General features: G+C 43.6%; 1 protein-coding gene across 2 annotated transcripts in view; it reads left to right on the top strand.

Moving 5' to 3' along the window:
- FAF1 (Fas associated factor 1) overlaps positions 1-15437 on the top strand; it is a 148065-nt gene that overhangs the window by 1615 nt on the left and 131013 nt on the right. Inside the window, exon 1 of one of the 2 annotated variants that reach the window (XM_058808120.1) lies at positions 2301-2515. The exons of the other annotated variant lie outside the window; for it this stretch is intronic. Coding sequence (XP_058664103.1) covers positions 2471-2515 — 45 coding nt within the window. The 5' untranslated portion in view covers positions 2301-2470. Of the gene's footprint in view, positions 1-2300; positions 2516-15437 lie in introns of those variants that run through there. 2 annotated transcript variants of the gene reach the window in all.

The following is a 15437-nucleotide window of genomic DNA, read 5'->3' as shown; positions in this document are numbered from 1 at the left end:
AACCAGAGAGATTTGTCCCGATCGGCTCCAGAATCAGCAGAAAAAAAACCAAGGAAACCAGCAACAAACAACTTCTGGAGGGAGATATTATCACCGGGCAGTATAAGGAGTAAAATAATCTGCTCCCTAATTTGTCTCTCACTCGTTGGAGGATAAAACCCACCTCGAATGGCTCAGAGAGGCTGTGAGAAGGCAAACAGAAACTTAAGCTGTGACTTGAATGTGAACTTCCTGAGATGTGGGGCACGTGCAGCTTTTCACCTTTTCTTCATGTTCTGGATCAGATCCTTCCTGTTTTGATCTAATGTAGATATCATTATTTAAAATATGACTGTAATAGACATGAACGCTGTGGAACTAATCTTGACAACATACCTATAGCTTCAATTTGTGCCAGGATTGAATTGGCTTTAATCCAGTTGCTAAAACTCGCTTTTCAGCCTTTATTATAGTTACTCTCTAGTAATGTGTGGGTGGATTTGTTTGTAATTTAGCATAGGCTGTCCCTGGCATTGCACCATACCTTCTACTTAGTGCAGAACTGTCTGTAACATCAAACTGGGGGGTAAAAAAAAAAAAATGGTGCAGGTGTGAGGGCAATTAATTTATCATCCCTCCGGTCGCTCTTGGGGAGCTCGCATTGTTAAGCTCACGTCAGCGGGCAATAAAACCCTTTTGGCGAGCCCTGCCAACACAAACTAGAGCAGGAACACGGTAAAAGGTAAAACCCCAGCTTCTCTGACACTGTGGCTTCGCATCCTAAGTGGCGTTTCCGTGCGGCCTCAGCCCGCCCGGAGCGCCGCCGCTGTCAGACAGCCCAGCCCAGGCAGCAGCGTCCTCAGCGGGCTCTAAACCATCCCCGGGGCTTCTCTGGGCATCTCGGGTCCGCAGCAGGCTCTAAACCATCCCCGGGGCTTTTCTGGGCATCTCGGGTCCGCAGCAGGCTCTAAACCATCCCCGGAGCTTCTCTGGGCATCTTGGAGCCTCCTGAAGGCACAGCCGAGCTCCCCTCTCCGCACGCAGCGCTTGTCCGCGGTGGCGCCGGCTCCCCCCGTAGCTCGCCCCGGGGGCTGGCAGAGTCCGCGGAACCCCCTGCGACCCCGCGGATGGACCGGAGAAACAACAAAGAACGCTGCTTCCTACACCCGGCAGAATTTCTTGATTCAAAGGTGTCCTAATGTAGCGTTGTTAGCTGACGGAAAGCTGCTGGGTGCGTCCGTGACCTCAGCTACGACACGCACAGGACACTTGAAGAAGCAGAGCAAAATATAATTAGCAAATTGGCGTCCAAATGTGTGTTTTGTGTCGGTGCTAAGGGGGTACACGAACATCAGGTTGTAGGAGGCAGACTTAGAAAGCATCATTAGATTTGTGGTACTCAAAGCAGGTTTATTTGCGATATATAATTGCATCTTACAGTGCTGCTGGAGTGCTAAGCCTGAGCGAGGGCCGCTGTGCTGATCACGGTGTGCTGGCTCAGAAAAACCTGCGGAAAATGCATTTCCTTCTCTTGAGCCAAGTCGGAACCCGGGGGCAGTGTCGCCGCTCCCCCGAGCGCCGGGCGGTGCGGGCCCTGCCGGGGGTGCGGGGTACCGGGCGGGCACGGCGGCCCGGGGCAGCCGAGGGGACCCGAACCGCTGCATCCAGCGAGACCAGGGCGATCACGGGGCGCGGATGGAGGGAGAGGGGCAAGGACGGATGGATGGATGGATGGATGGACGGACGGATGGATGGATGGATGGATGGATGGATGGATGGATGGATGCCCCGCTCCCGCACAGACAGGCAGGGCCGCGCTCCGCCCGGCAGCGGCAGCGGCCCGCGTTTCCCCGCGCCGCCCGGGCACGGCTGCAGCCGCTCCCCTCAGAGCCGTTAGGCCGCAGCCGCCGGCGGAGCCCAGCCCGGACACCTCGCGCCGCGGCCGGGCCCGGGGAGCCGCCAAGCCCCGGCACGGGACGTGAGGCTGTGTCGGCCCCGCTGCGGCAGCTCGGGCCGGGCCGGGGCTCCCCGTTCCGCTCCGGTGCCGCCGGGTCCCCGTCCCGGTCACGGCTCGGTCCCGCCCCCGGCTCCGGGAGCGCTTGACAGGCGGGCAGTCACGTGGCGGCCGCAAAGCGCCTCTTTGCGACCTCAATGACAGGCAAAATGTGCGACACAGGCGCTGTGGTGGAGGCAGGCGGGGAGCGGCGCTGCCTCCTCCTCCTCCTTCTCCTCCTCCTCCTCCTCCTCCTCCTCCTCCTTCCCGGGCCAGCGGCTGAGGCAGCGCTGCCCGCTCCCGGCCCCGCGCCCGGCCCGCCGCTCTCCTGCCTCCTCCCCTGCCCGGCCCCGGCAGGGGCAGCCCGGGGGCGCCGCGGGAGCCCGAGCGCAGCGCGGCGCCTCCATGAGCTCCTGAGCTCCCACCCTGCCCCGTCCTCCCCGCGGCAGCGGCTCCAGGTGCGCGGGTCCGAGCAGAGCCGGGACGCAGCTGGCTGCAATGGCGTCCAACATGGACCGAGAAATGATATTGGCTGATTTCCAGGTAAATTTCAAGCCGCCGCCACACAGCCGTGGCCTCTCGCTGCTTTTCTCTTTCTCCTCGTTGCTGTGCTGCTTGTTCTTTGTGGGGAGGTCCGGGCTGGTGGGTGTGAAGCCCTCCCTCTGAAGCCTCCGCTCTCGCTTTCCTTCTTTTTTTGTTTGTCAGAAACGGGGAGCGTGTGCCCTCTTCTCTCAAGGTGCGTGAACAAAATGTCTCCTTTAACTTAGAGAGTTTCAGTTTTTAATTAATAAAATAAAGCTTTTTCATCCACTTCGCTCGTTCCTACCCTCTGCATCCACCCAGGCCCTGGGACAGCTGTGAGGCAGCTCACTTGGAAGAGGCAAATGCCAGGGAGGATACAAAACTCACCAGTCCACATGATTTGTCACAGTGTTTGTAGTGAATCACTTGCTGGTGCTACAAATTAGTGCTGAACCGAGGTGTTTCCATTCCAGCATCAACACTAAACTCCATGGTTGCCTCAGCCTATGACTGTTGTGATGATGGTAAAACTCTTCCCACCCCATTCCAAACAGCAGCGTGTTTGTGTGGAAGGGAGGAATATCCTCTTCCAAGTTGTTTGTGTCCTTTCCTTCTCTCTACAAAAGGGTTGTAATTTAACTTCAGACTTCTATATCTTATCCCCAGAATAAAGTCTTTCTGTAAGTGGAAGTGATGTGTTTAGGAGCGTATATTGCTTCTTAATATTGCTTGTTTTATATTGTTTTCCTAAGACCAAGTAAAAAAGTGGAGGATGCCTGCATTTGAAATAGTGGGGGGAGCCAAACACATCTGGGAAGGAAATCAGATAATGTTTGAATATACTTTTTTAATATTTGCTTTTTAATCCTTCTGGGTTTTTATAAGCTCTGTCCATTTGCAGTGGTTATTCTTACATGGGTTGGCACCTGGATATCCTTGGATTGATGTGTAAAACTGCCATCTGTATGTTCAGCTTCTCAAAAGACTGTTAGCAGTGAAACTATTTCATTTAGTTGAAAAGAAAAAAAAAAGTAATCCCACCAATTCACTCTGTGTGTGTGTTTCCTTGGAGCTACAGGTAGGATGACTGTGGTGTGCACAGTAATTCCTGTGTATTATGAAATTAAGTAATTCCTCTGTTGCAAAAGGTACCAAGTATCTCACTGATGTAACTCATGGAGTTCCCAGCTGGCAACAGGGAACTGTCATCCCCTCCTGTACCCCATATCTTACACCTATATTCATTAAAATGCTTACCAAATGTTACTATATCGACACTACTTTGTTGTACTTGGGGGTACTTTTGTGTGTGTAAGGGATGACATCTCAATTTTAGGGCTGGGATTTCACAAAGGAGTTTTTCCAGGAGCAGCACACTGTGTGAAAGGAAACTGGGACCCCAATTCTACATTCATACCTGTGGGAACAGATTCTTGTGGGATCCCACATTATTACCTGAACTTACAATCAGGAATCCCAGAAGATTAGACTAGTGACTGGTGAATTTAAGATTATTTGTTTAACAGAATTTTCAACACAGATTTACACTTTGCAGCTGTTTTTTGCTATTTTGCAGTATTGTTGGATTTTGAAACCATTAATAAAAGTGTAAGAGCAACTGCAGTGCTTGGTACCATGAAGACAAGTAAGTATCATTGCAAACTTGCAGGTGGGTGGTGGAGTCACAGAAGCCAGTTTTAGATCAAGGGTGGGTGACATAATGAGTCTGAACCTAGGACACAGGAAATATTTTATCATACACCAATCCTTGCTTAAAAAGAACCCAAACATTTTCCTCTTGTATTTCAGCAGACAGCTTTGTTTTCCTATTTCATTGTATTTCTTTTAAAGATTATATCAAGTGTCTACCTGATTTTGAAGTACTGATCTGTTAATTGTCATGCTGTTAATGATTCAGATTAGTAAAGGACAATGTCAGTCATTATTAGGCCTTGAATCTCTAGGCTATTACAAAACAGTAATGTTTTTTGGGTCTTTTAAATACTTGGTGGAATTTGCAACTCATTCACTAAGAATTTAAAAGGGAGAATAAAACATTATGTGCAAAGTAATTCTGCATGATTTTCCCTCTTATATTTTCTGTACCTTTTAATTAATAAATATTTTTCTCAGAGTTCTGCTGCAATCTTCTATGTTTATGTAAGGTGTCTTATTGGAGAATGGTGCACACAGTGAAAATTTCAAAAGCAATTATTTGTAGTTTAGTTCAGCTAATCTTTGGTGAATTAAATTGGGAGGGAAACTTCCATCACCATTTCACCCTCACTTTTCCCAAGTTGTGTTTAAGGGGGATAGAGTAGTGGTCTTTAAACTTCTGGAACTTGAAAGGGTTTTCTCTCCCCATTAAAAAAAAAATCATAATTCTACTGATGCTTTTGTGAAGCTTTAATGGATTTATTTAGTATCTTCCAGAGTTATTAGGGATTTTGCCTTGGGTTTCAGCTAGAGCAAGAATTTGTATTGCATTTATTTTTTTTCTTTTTAGCTCTGATTGTAGTAACAGGTTACTTGTGCATTTGGAGGTACTAAAGAGAATTACTTATTTTTAAAAAGTATTTTGCATATATATATATTTAAATTTATATATTTTATGTATATATATATATATATACACACACACACACACACACACATATATACATGTAAACCCACAGTATTTTATGAAATATTTTAAGTATAGAGTAAGGCACAGTGAGTGATCTACCAAAATATTTTTGCCTAATGTCTCAAAACAATTTAAGCCTGTTCTGTGTGGTTTATAATTATTTTCTTTTCCTCTCCTTTTTAATGAGGCTACTGTGTGCTACCCAGGGAGCACAAAATCCGTATTCATGCATATGGGCTGTATAAGCAACCTGCCTAACTTTTCCTTCTTAGGCCCACACTTAGGAAAGATTATGCAGAAGCTTTGCTTTGTACATGAGTAGCCTAAATGTTTTCAGTGGAAGTAGCTGATGTGGGGTTCAGTGCACAAACAAGTTTTAGCTTTTTTTTACTAAATGCAATTCAGAACTTCTCCACAAAGTGTCATTGGCATAAAGGAAAACTCCGTAGGAAAAGGCACAACAACTTGTTTTAGTGGCATAAATTTTTCAGAAAGGTAGCTGCATGTGAATTGGTAAGTGATGCTGTAGCATACTTCACATACTGGGGGAAATAAGGGCATATAATTTATACCTATTTTTTAACAACTGTTCTGTTTGTTGTGTTTAACTGCAAAGTGCTTCCATCTTCAGTGGGATACCCAGCTGCTCACACAGTACAAATACACTCATGATTTCTTGTAGTTTGGGGTCTGCTTTTCACTATAAAGAAAAGAGATTTTTTTTTCTTTTTAAGTTGTAAAATTTAGTTACACAGAGCTTCATTTAATTGACATAGATTGGTCTTCAATCCCAAAGTTTACCTTTGAGTATTAGCAGAAGTGTCAGATACTGATGTTTTTGCACACTAGCTTTTTTACACTTTTGCTTTTGTTTTTACAGCTTCACTTAGGATTGGAACTAAAATTAACAAAAACATCTTTTGGTCCTTATAAGTTATGTCTACCTATAAGACCACTTTATTCATGCTGTGTGCTTGTCCTCACAACAATCCTAAATGTGGAGTGAGCCTGAGGGTTGCAGTGTTGTGGGGTTGCCAGCTCCTGTGTGTCCGTGTATTACAAGAATATCTGGCACTTTGGAGCTTCAGGAGGAGATTTTTCAAAGTATTCACATTTTTCATTGACCAAATAATGGTCAGGATTTGGTCAGGGTGGGAGGATTTCAGAGTGAAATGACAGAACTCAAAAATCCTTGCTTTCATTGGGACAATGGATTTCTAGTAGTTTTCTTCTTCCCTCTCTCATCTATGTTCATTGTGAAACCAAGGTATGTGCTTCTTTTTACCTTTTCCAAATTTTTAAAAAACTGGATAATAGACTACTTCTGTGTCATTCACACACTTGTGTATAAGAATGTCTTTTTTTTTTTTCGAACTTCAACTTTGTGTCAATCTCTTTCATAAAAACAGGTTTGTGGGAGGAGCAAGGGGGAATTGGGAAGGAAGAGCCTCATTGCCATCAGTTGCAGCAAAGTGAGAAAGCATGCTAAATGATTGTGTTTTAAATTATAAAATTGACCATGACAGTGATACATCAGTTTGTTACTTTTTGGTTTTGCCTGTTTTTGAAGATTTAATTGTGAATTAATCAACTTGTTTCCTTCTGGAATGGCAAAAATTAAAGAAACTGAAGAATCTCTTCACCTGGAGTTTAACACAGTGCTGTTAAATAACTGACAAGATAAAGTTTTTTGTTTGGTTTGGTTTTTTTCTGTTCCTGTCTGCTTCAGCCCTGTAGAAGAGTATCTCAGTTGTGAGCAGTTTTCACTGTCCAACACTGTCAGTGTGTAGAATTGATATTTGTATTTTTTTAAAGGGTGCTAAGTGAGCTTTGCTTTCCTCTGTGCTTGTTGGCATGGTGGCTCAGGTTTTCTGTCATTTTAATTTATTGCCAGTATAAAGATTTGATGGGTGGAAAAGGTGGGCAGATACAGGAATAGCTTCAAGTCAGTACCCTTGATTCTGGCCCTGGACTGTGACTTAGGGTGGGGGCTGGAAAGTGTTTCAAACATTTCTGTAAGGATAAACCACTCACTGTGGGTTCTGAACAAATCTCAAAGTGGATGTCCTTAATATTGATTTCTGAAAGAAAAAGACATGTTTTGTCTTAAGGTGCTGGGGCAGAAAGAGCTGTTTTTGCTTTCTTTGCAGGCTTGCAGTGGAGTGTTTGGGAATTTGGAACAAGGCCCTCAACAAAAGGTTGTTGCTGAAGAGAGTTCCAGTCAAAGTTTAAACATAAGCTGGAAGATGCTTTCCAAAGATTCAAAGTTCTTGGAGGCCTACATTTTCATCAGAAGGTCTCCCTCTATACCTGGGTGTACATCTGTTCAGATCTGTCTGAGCTTACACTCAGTCTTACTCAAACCAAAACCTCTCTGTAGAATGTGGAGTGCAGTGGGTGCTGAACTGAGCTCTGCAGATCTCTCCACAGTAGCTGGAAGGAAATGCAGAACTCTAGAGGTTGGAAATCAGGGTTTGGGATAGACAGGTTTGTTTAACCATACCTCCTGCTGGGTGTCTTTAGTTGAAAGTGGGCTCTGCTGGGTTTCTCACAGTCAGGTGCCCAGGTGCTCTGCACTGCTTCCCCTGACCTGTTTTAATGGATATAGGTTACTGTATCTTAGGTTAAAATTTAAAATAGATAAGAGGACTGTTTTTCAGTGTAAAAAAAGAGGCCTTTAGGACACTGTAGGAAGTTGAAGTTCATACTTTTAAGGCCTCTTAATTTGCATTTTGATTAGAATTCCTTTTAATCCTTGTTGGATTTGATCACATTATAATTTTATATTACCCAGTCAGTAACACCTTTGGAACTGGTAGCTGGACCTCTTGGTTTGGAACACAATTGGTTTTGTTTGCTGTGAATGGCCTTAAGGGACAAGAGACATGATAAAAACATACTGCATGCTTAGTGTGTTCTAGCTTGGTTATTGCCATTTTCACTGTCTGCTACTAGTTCACTTCTGCCATCACTTCTATCAATTTATTCCTTGTGGGTTTTTGGAGTTTCATTTCTTTAGATATGTTTAGGCTCAGTTGTCATCCCAAAGTTCAGGTTCATCAGAACAAGGCTAATTTGATTTACTGGCCTTTAAACTGAAGGTGAAGTGAGTTCCAGAGCCAGAAATGAGAAGTTGGAGTAAGAGTGGTGTCCTTTTAGAAACATAACTTGGATATTCTCAATGATAGCTCTTCATGGAAAAGCCAGTTAATTTCTCTGATGTAAGGGCAGATAGTTAATTAGCAATACTAACTGACATTTATAGAAAAGAAAGAGGCTACTTTGACTGATTTGTGTGCATTATGCTCCTGCTGTAGGAACCTGAATAATTTACCACTGGAGCACCAATTTGTCTTTAGAAAGAGGTTTATTCTGGTTTTTTCATTCAATTACCTTGAAAAGACTCTTGACATCATAGTAATCATATCACCATTTCCATCAGCCCATTCATATAGGTATTTGGGTTAGTAGGTCACTGAAACAGATTGAGAGGTGGTAGCTATAGAATCCTTTTTCAAATGCCATGACAACCAGTACTAATTATAATATTGAAATTATTAATTATATGTACTCCCAAAGGCTAGAAATGGGCTTTCATTGAAAGATACTGTGAAAATTATTTGTCATATTGAAAATACCACATGGCTAATATATCTTGGTAAGCAAGGGTCAATTACAGTACAGTTTACACTCACTGAGTTCATATTTCTGTGTGGAAGGAGCTGTGGGAGAGGATGAGCATTTGAGCCATTTCCTACATGTCTTAAGGGGCCTTGAGAGTCTCCCATCTTGGGAATATTGTGTTGGAGCTGGAAAGCCTGAAAGGGTGGAGTTTTCCTGTGTATTTGGGCAGTTCTTATGATTCAGTTACCATTGCAAGCCTAGTTTTCACACACTTCCATACTAGAAGTACAAGGTAGCTTTTTCAAGGAACTACCTGGCATATCTTTGACAGGATCTCACATTTTTCTAGTCATTGAATAAATCTGTGCATATGTGGGGCAGCCATTAGATGGGTGCTCTCCTTTAACTACTGTAGGAACTAGAATAAAAGGCCTGGGGAAGTACCTAACATTTTACTCGTCCCTCATTATATTTGGATGAAAGGAAATGACATACTTACTGACTGGATTGATACCTACTAATTAAGCCCATTTTTTAGAGTTGACTAGTTAATGTGCAATTGTAAAAAGAAACTGCTCAAAGAGGAAATCAAAGCCCTCATGTATGCATGACATGTTGTTTGGTCTATTGAAATAGTCATCTGCTGGTCCTCTATGTCTGACTGGTTGAGCAGGTCTTTGTTCCACAGCAGTAGTTAATGCTTTCAAAAGATAATTCATTAAAGCTGAAGTTCTTAAGAGACATTTTGAAACTAGAACAGAATACGTTAGCCCTTGGGTTATTTTATATAAGTTTCATTTTTAACTATTGCAGAAAACGATTTGTAAAGACAAGAACACTGAAACTGAGTCACTTCTATAATTTTTTTTTTATTTTCTAAAGGTCAGGTTGTTTGTGTGAGCAAATATCAAAGGTGCCATATCAGCTCAGATCGAAGACCCAGCTGACCTAATGTCTTTTCTACAGCAGTGGCTGGTCCTTAGGAAAGAGCTGAAAGAAACAGGATATGAATGGATTTACCTCATCCTAGTTTCTGGAAGTCAGCATTTTGAAAGCTTGATGATGTTGCTGTAAAGCTTGATGAGTTTGTTGTAAAACTTTGGAAACAAGCTGTGCCAGCTTGAGTTAGTCTTGTGTTCTTCAGCTGGCTGAGTTCTTGAGAGACATTTGAGTAGTTTTGTGATGTGTGAGTTTGCTCTGTAGATGCTGTGTTCACTTTTCCTCAGTGTGTTGTTTATATGTACATACTAAGCCTATTCTATGTAGTTTATTGGAATTTCTGCTGTTTCTTATTAGTGCAGAAGTCAAATTTGAACTGTAGAAATATTAACCCCTTCTGGTTTGCACCACAACACCGGGAACATGGTGTTGATTTCACCTTTAATCAAACTGATTTAAAGAGGAGTCTGCTGTGAAAAACTTAAATATAAGTTCCTTTAGAGTTTTGGGGACTCTCACAAATCTAGTGGTTTGCTCTGTGTGTCTCTGCTGACATTTTAGGATGAGAGTGTTTTCTGTACAGATCAGCTGTGTAAGGATGGTCTCGAGATTCCCCAGTAGTGGGTATCAGTGCACACAATTCATGTAGCTTTTCTGATATGCCCTTACCTTCTTTGAATACTTCTTTACTGTTTTCTTCCTTTGGTCCCACTGACTTCCTGTCAGGCTTTCTTGTCCTGATGTCCTGATGCTTTTAAAAGCTTATATAATATTAATGTCTTTAGAAAGCTGTTTCTTGTTTTTTTTTTTTTTTTTTTTTTTTCTTTTCTGCCCTTGTTGGCCTGTGTTATTGGTAGGATCTGTGCTTGGAGTTTGAATGTGCTGCTGTTTCTCTGCTCTGGATGCCTGTTGGTTTTGGCTGGGGTAGAGTTAATTTTCTTCCCAGTGGCTGTTTTGGGGCTGTGCTCTGGATTTGTGCTGAACACAGAGTTGATAATAAGGAGATGTTTTTGTTATTGCTGAGCAGTTTGCACAGAGCCAAGGCTTTTTCTGCTTCTTGTTCTGCTACACTGGGAAGGGGTTGGGGGTGCACAGGAAGTTGGGAGGAGACACAGCTGGGACAGGGCACCCAAACTGACCAAAGGGATTTTCCAGACCATATGACATTGTGCTTGGTGTGTGAAGTGGGGGAAGAAAGAGAAAGAGAGGATCTTCAGAGCATTGATGTTTGTCTTCCCAAGTAACCACTACACATGGTGGGACCTCATTGTCCTGGAGGTGGCTGAACACCTGCCTGCCCATGGGAAACAGGGAATTATTTCTTTGTGTTGCTTGGCTTGTGTGGATGGCTTTTGCTTTCCCTATTAAGCTGTCTTTATCTCAAACTGTGAATTTTCCAGCTTTTATCCTTCAGAATCTCTACCTGGTCCCACTACTGGGGCAGTGAGTGAGCAGTTCCATGGGCTTGGCTGCTGGCTGGAGTTAAACCATGCCAGTGCCTTTTCCAGGTTTTGAAGAGTATGTCTGTTCCTTGCTGTGCTGTTCTTCACAAAAAATTAAAAAGAGTGTTTGTGAAATGCTGACTAAAATATTCTTTTGTATGGATCAGTACTCTTCCTTTGTGTGCTTATCTAGAAAGTGGCTTTTATTTATTGTTGAGTTTTTTAAAAAATTCTGCTGCTTTTGAGATAATGAGGAGAAAGGAGATGAGTGCATATGTGCAGCAAGCATTTGTTTGACCCATGCAATTATTTTCTTTTTTCTATCAGTTTTTCTTATGTGATACTGTAAGGGCAAAGTGATTCAGGAAACCTTGGGGTTTTGCTTTCATGGATATACTTAATAAAAGTATTAAACAAACACAGAAACTTTGGGATAATCCTAACTAAAACATGTGTGTAGCTGTTGGGTTAAGACTGTCTTCAGTCCTCAGGAATGACAAATGGGTTTGGTAGCGTAGGGTACTAATTAATGGGTACTGCCTTTTGGTTTGTGTTTTAATTCAGTTTGACCACTGCTCTTTGTATGTAACGTGTGTGGCTTAAACACTGGAGTGTTAGCATGGGGCTTGGGAGGCTTGGGTTCATGTCTTGGCTCAGCTCATGGGCTTCCTAGGGATCTGCCTTCGTGGTATTCTGGAATCAGAATTTGCTCCAGAGTCGTGGGAGAGTTGACAGTCTGCTGGAATCCATTTGAACGTGGTTAGTGTGGTGCTGGGTTAGTTAGTTCTGCTGAGAAGTGGTTAGAGCTTCATGCTACCAGTTTAGACTTTGTCCCCAGCTTGCTTTGTTTGGAAGGCTTGCAGTCATCTCAGAGTGTGGGCAAAGTTCACTCCTGTCTGCTTGGTAGCTACAGGTTGAAATGTCTTCTGTGACCTTCATAAGTAATATTTTTCCTTCTCCCCTCTTCCCTCCCTACCTCACTTTGCTTAAGGGGATGCTCAAATAGGAGAATGATGGAGTTTGTAAATAGTTGGGTGTGGGAGTTGAAATGCGTTGGGCAAACTTTATTCTGGCATATTTGCCTAAAACCCTTTCTTGATTTCTGATGCTGGTAAGTGAATTAGCTTGTTTTTGCTAAATGAACAGCTGGTGAATCTGCTTAATTTTTACCAGATGGTCTTCTGAGTATGACAAAAACTAGAGAAGCATTCTTATCTCTTCAGTTAGATGCTTGCAGTAGGTGACCTTTCAGTCTGATTTTTGGTCGATATGCCTGGATGTTGTTTTTTAAGTGCTTGTCTGAAACAGAAGTAAAAGTTAATATAATAACCACGGATGACTCATATTAAGAACAGTCTCGATACACTGCTGGGGTTGTTGCAGGATTAGAAGGAGCAGGGATGCCACAGAGGGGTGGAGCTGCTGAAGTCTGTGGAGGTGATCCTGGTACTGGTGGGACTCTGGGATGAGAAGAACTGAAGTACCAAAAAATCTAAGTTCTGAGTGTCTGAATGTGCTGCATCTCTTGATAGCCCAGAAGGGAGTCCCACAGGCCTCTTAAATTTGATATTATGGTACTAAAGCCTTTACTTGCTTGGCTAGGCATATTGGCTCAACTTTACCTCTTTTGGGGGAAGAAGTGTTACACTTTGTTTCAGTAGCTTTGAAGTAATCACCATTGCAACAGTGTATGTGTGAATTTAAAGAAAATTTTCTGACTTATTAACATGTCAGGGGTGAATTAGTGTCCTAAATCTTTCTGGGTTTGAGTGGATTTCTAGCTGATATGATCTGGAGCTAGCCTTGGTTCTTTATAGACTTGGTAATTATCCTTGATTACTGAGCTCATAATGGATGGGAAAAAGAAGCAAAGTCCTATGCTTGACTCTAGAAAGAGGAAACTCAAGGATTGGTTTGTTTAAAAATCTTGCATCCAGAAACCTGATTTTTGTTAGGAATGCTTGGAAAGGGAACTTAAGGATTTTTCTAGAAGCAGTAGCAGCCACTTAGTGGGCTGTACAAGTGTTCCAGGAGCCTGAGGGAGTCCATTCTTTCTCATTGTTCAGGTGAGAGCACTGCTGCCAGGAGTGCTGGGTTCACTGTCAGTCACTGCACTGACAGAGCAGAGCAAGTCCAGTGAAGGGTTCCCTGGGGAGGGAGGAGGCTGGAGCACTTTTGTGTGAAAGGTGATGTTGAGGGAGCTGGCTTTGTGTAGCCTGGGAGAGGAGGCTGCAGGAGGATCTAGTTCCTGTCTCAGTTGTACAGTGGGTGATAACAGACAATACAGAATCAAATTTCTCTTGCAGTTGGAGTCTGAGGGTGAGAGGCAGTGGATATGGGTTACAGCTTGGGAAATTATAATTAAATATAAGGAAAAACAATTCTCAGTGAAGGTGGTAAAGCACTGGAACAAAGTGCCCAGAGAGGCTGTAGACTCCCTGTCTTTGGAGATATGCAAAACCTGGCAGGGAGGTGAAGTGTGTCTGTGAACTGCCTGGTTGTAATTGAAGAGGTGAGTAAAGCAGCAAGATAAATCTTGGTTCTTTTACACAGGAAATATGCAAGGAGATGGGAAGTATCCTTTGCTGTAGTTCAAATGCTGCTCAGAACAGCTCTGAGTGGTTTGTTGTTTTTAAGCTGCTGATCTGGGTAATTCAGCTGTCCTGAGCAGGTTTGTGGCCTGGATTCAAAGAGTTTTCCATACTCTTAGTCTCTCTCAATTTTTGAAGAGTAAGTTACCCAAGGGATAGTGAATTGATTTTTGACAATTTATGTTCTTTGGCAGCATTTCTTGAAAACCTCATATATCTTTATGGAATAGAGTTAACTCTAGTTGCCCTGCTCTATCTGGTGATAAAAATTTATTTGGTGCTTTCAAGAGTAAGCACTTCCTAGGGTGTTGTCTGTGCACTTGCAGGTGTGTTAATGCTGACTTCCTGAGCTTTTGTAGGAGATCCCAGAGGGTGAAAGGATTGCCTTTTCTTCCTAGGCAATGCTGTTGAATCTTTTTGGTGCCTTCATGCAGTTGTTTCTTTGGGCATTGTAGCATTTGGCTAAACATTGAAATGATGGACTGAGCTACAGATTATTTTATTTTTCATCTGTTAAAGGAGAGAGTGGTACCCAGGGCAATTCACAGCTGTCTGTGAATTACAGCCCTGGTTTTGATGGGCCTGAACTTGTACAAAATGTTCTAGGCCTAGTTTGGGTTAGATGGTCCCTTTTTGGAGAGAATACAACTATTGTTGGTATCCAAAGAAAGTATGGAATTGTTCAAAAAGAACATTGAGACTTAGTCCTCTATCCAGGTATTGCTGTGGCCTTTTGGATGCTTTGCCTGCTGCATTTTGCCTTGGCCAGGAGGGGAATGGTGCCCCAGGGGAGAGACATCCTGCCTTGCTGCCCAATGCCATGTGCTGCCAGCTCCTGTGCAGGGGGACAGCATGTGAGGCTGTGTGTGAGTGTCAGCAACTGCTGCTGCTCTCCAGCCCTGCAGGAACAGCCCTGCTGCTCTCCAGCCCTGCAGGAACAGCCCTGCTGCTCTCCAGCCCTGCTGCAGGAGCAGCCCTGCAGGAGCAGCCCAGCTCTGTGCTGGCAGCAGCAGTTGGCCCTTGCAGCTGTGCCATGGATCCTGCATCCTGCAGTAGGTGCTGGGGGGCAGCTGCTGCCAGATGGGGAAGGCAGCTGCTCCCTGGGCTGTGGAGGTGGGCTGGAGCGTGGGCTGTTGGGGTCTCAAGCCCCACATCCAGCTGTTACAGCTGCTGGAGTCAGACCACCCTGCAAGGGATTTAGAAGAGCCAGTCTTTCATCCTGCATTACAGCTTTCTTGGAAGCAGCTTCTAGCTCTGTCTCAAATGCCTTGGAGTCTGTCTGCCCTCACAACTTGTTCCTATTGAATTGATTCCTCACTAACTTCTTTGCTTCTTTTATTGAGGTTAATGTTACTGTGCAAGGATAGCACCCTAATGTTTACCTGTGAGACATTCCAAGGGTAAGGTGTCCATTGCTCTGGGGATTTGAAGCTACCTGGAAAAAAATTTGGAGAGCACTCTGAAATTTTATGATGTGAAAATTTCAATCTGCCTGGTGGAAACTTTTACCTGCCCTGGAAAAGGAGGATGCTAAGAAAGTTGTTTTAACATTCAGTAACTTTATCTTCAGAATCTGATTATGTATTCAGCACACAACAAAAGTTTTCTCATCTTCGCATTCATGTTCCTCTTGTGTGGTCTGGAAAAGCACAGAAGTGACTGCAGAGTCTCTGGAGCTGCTGTGAAGGCTGAAAATGATATCCTAGATCTACAGGAAATGC

The sequence above is a fragment of the Ammospiza caudacuta genome, chromosome 7, assembly GCF_027887145.1.
Source record: "Ammospiza caudacuta isolate bAmmCau1 chromosome 7, bAmmCau1.pri, whole genome shotgun sequence".
Classification (NCBI taxonomy): Eukaryota; Metazoa; Chordata; class Aves; order Passeriformes; family Passerellidae; genus Ammospiza; species Ammospiza caudacuta.
This window is presented reverse-complemented; position numbering and strand designations above follow the sequence as displayed.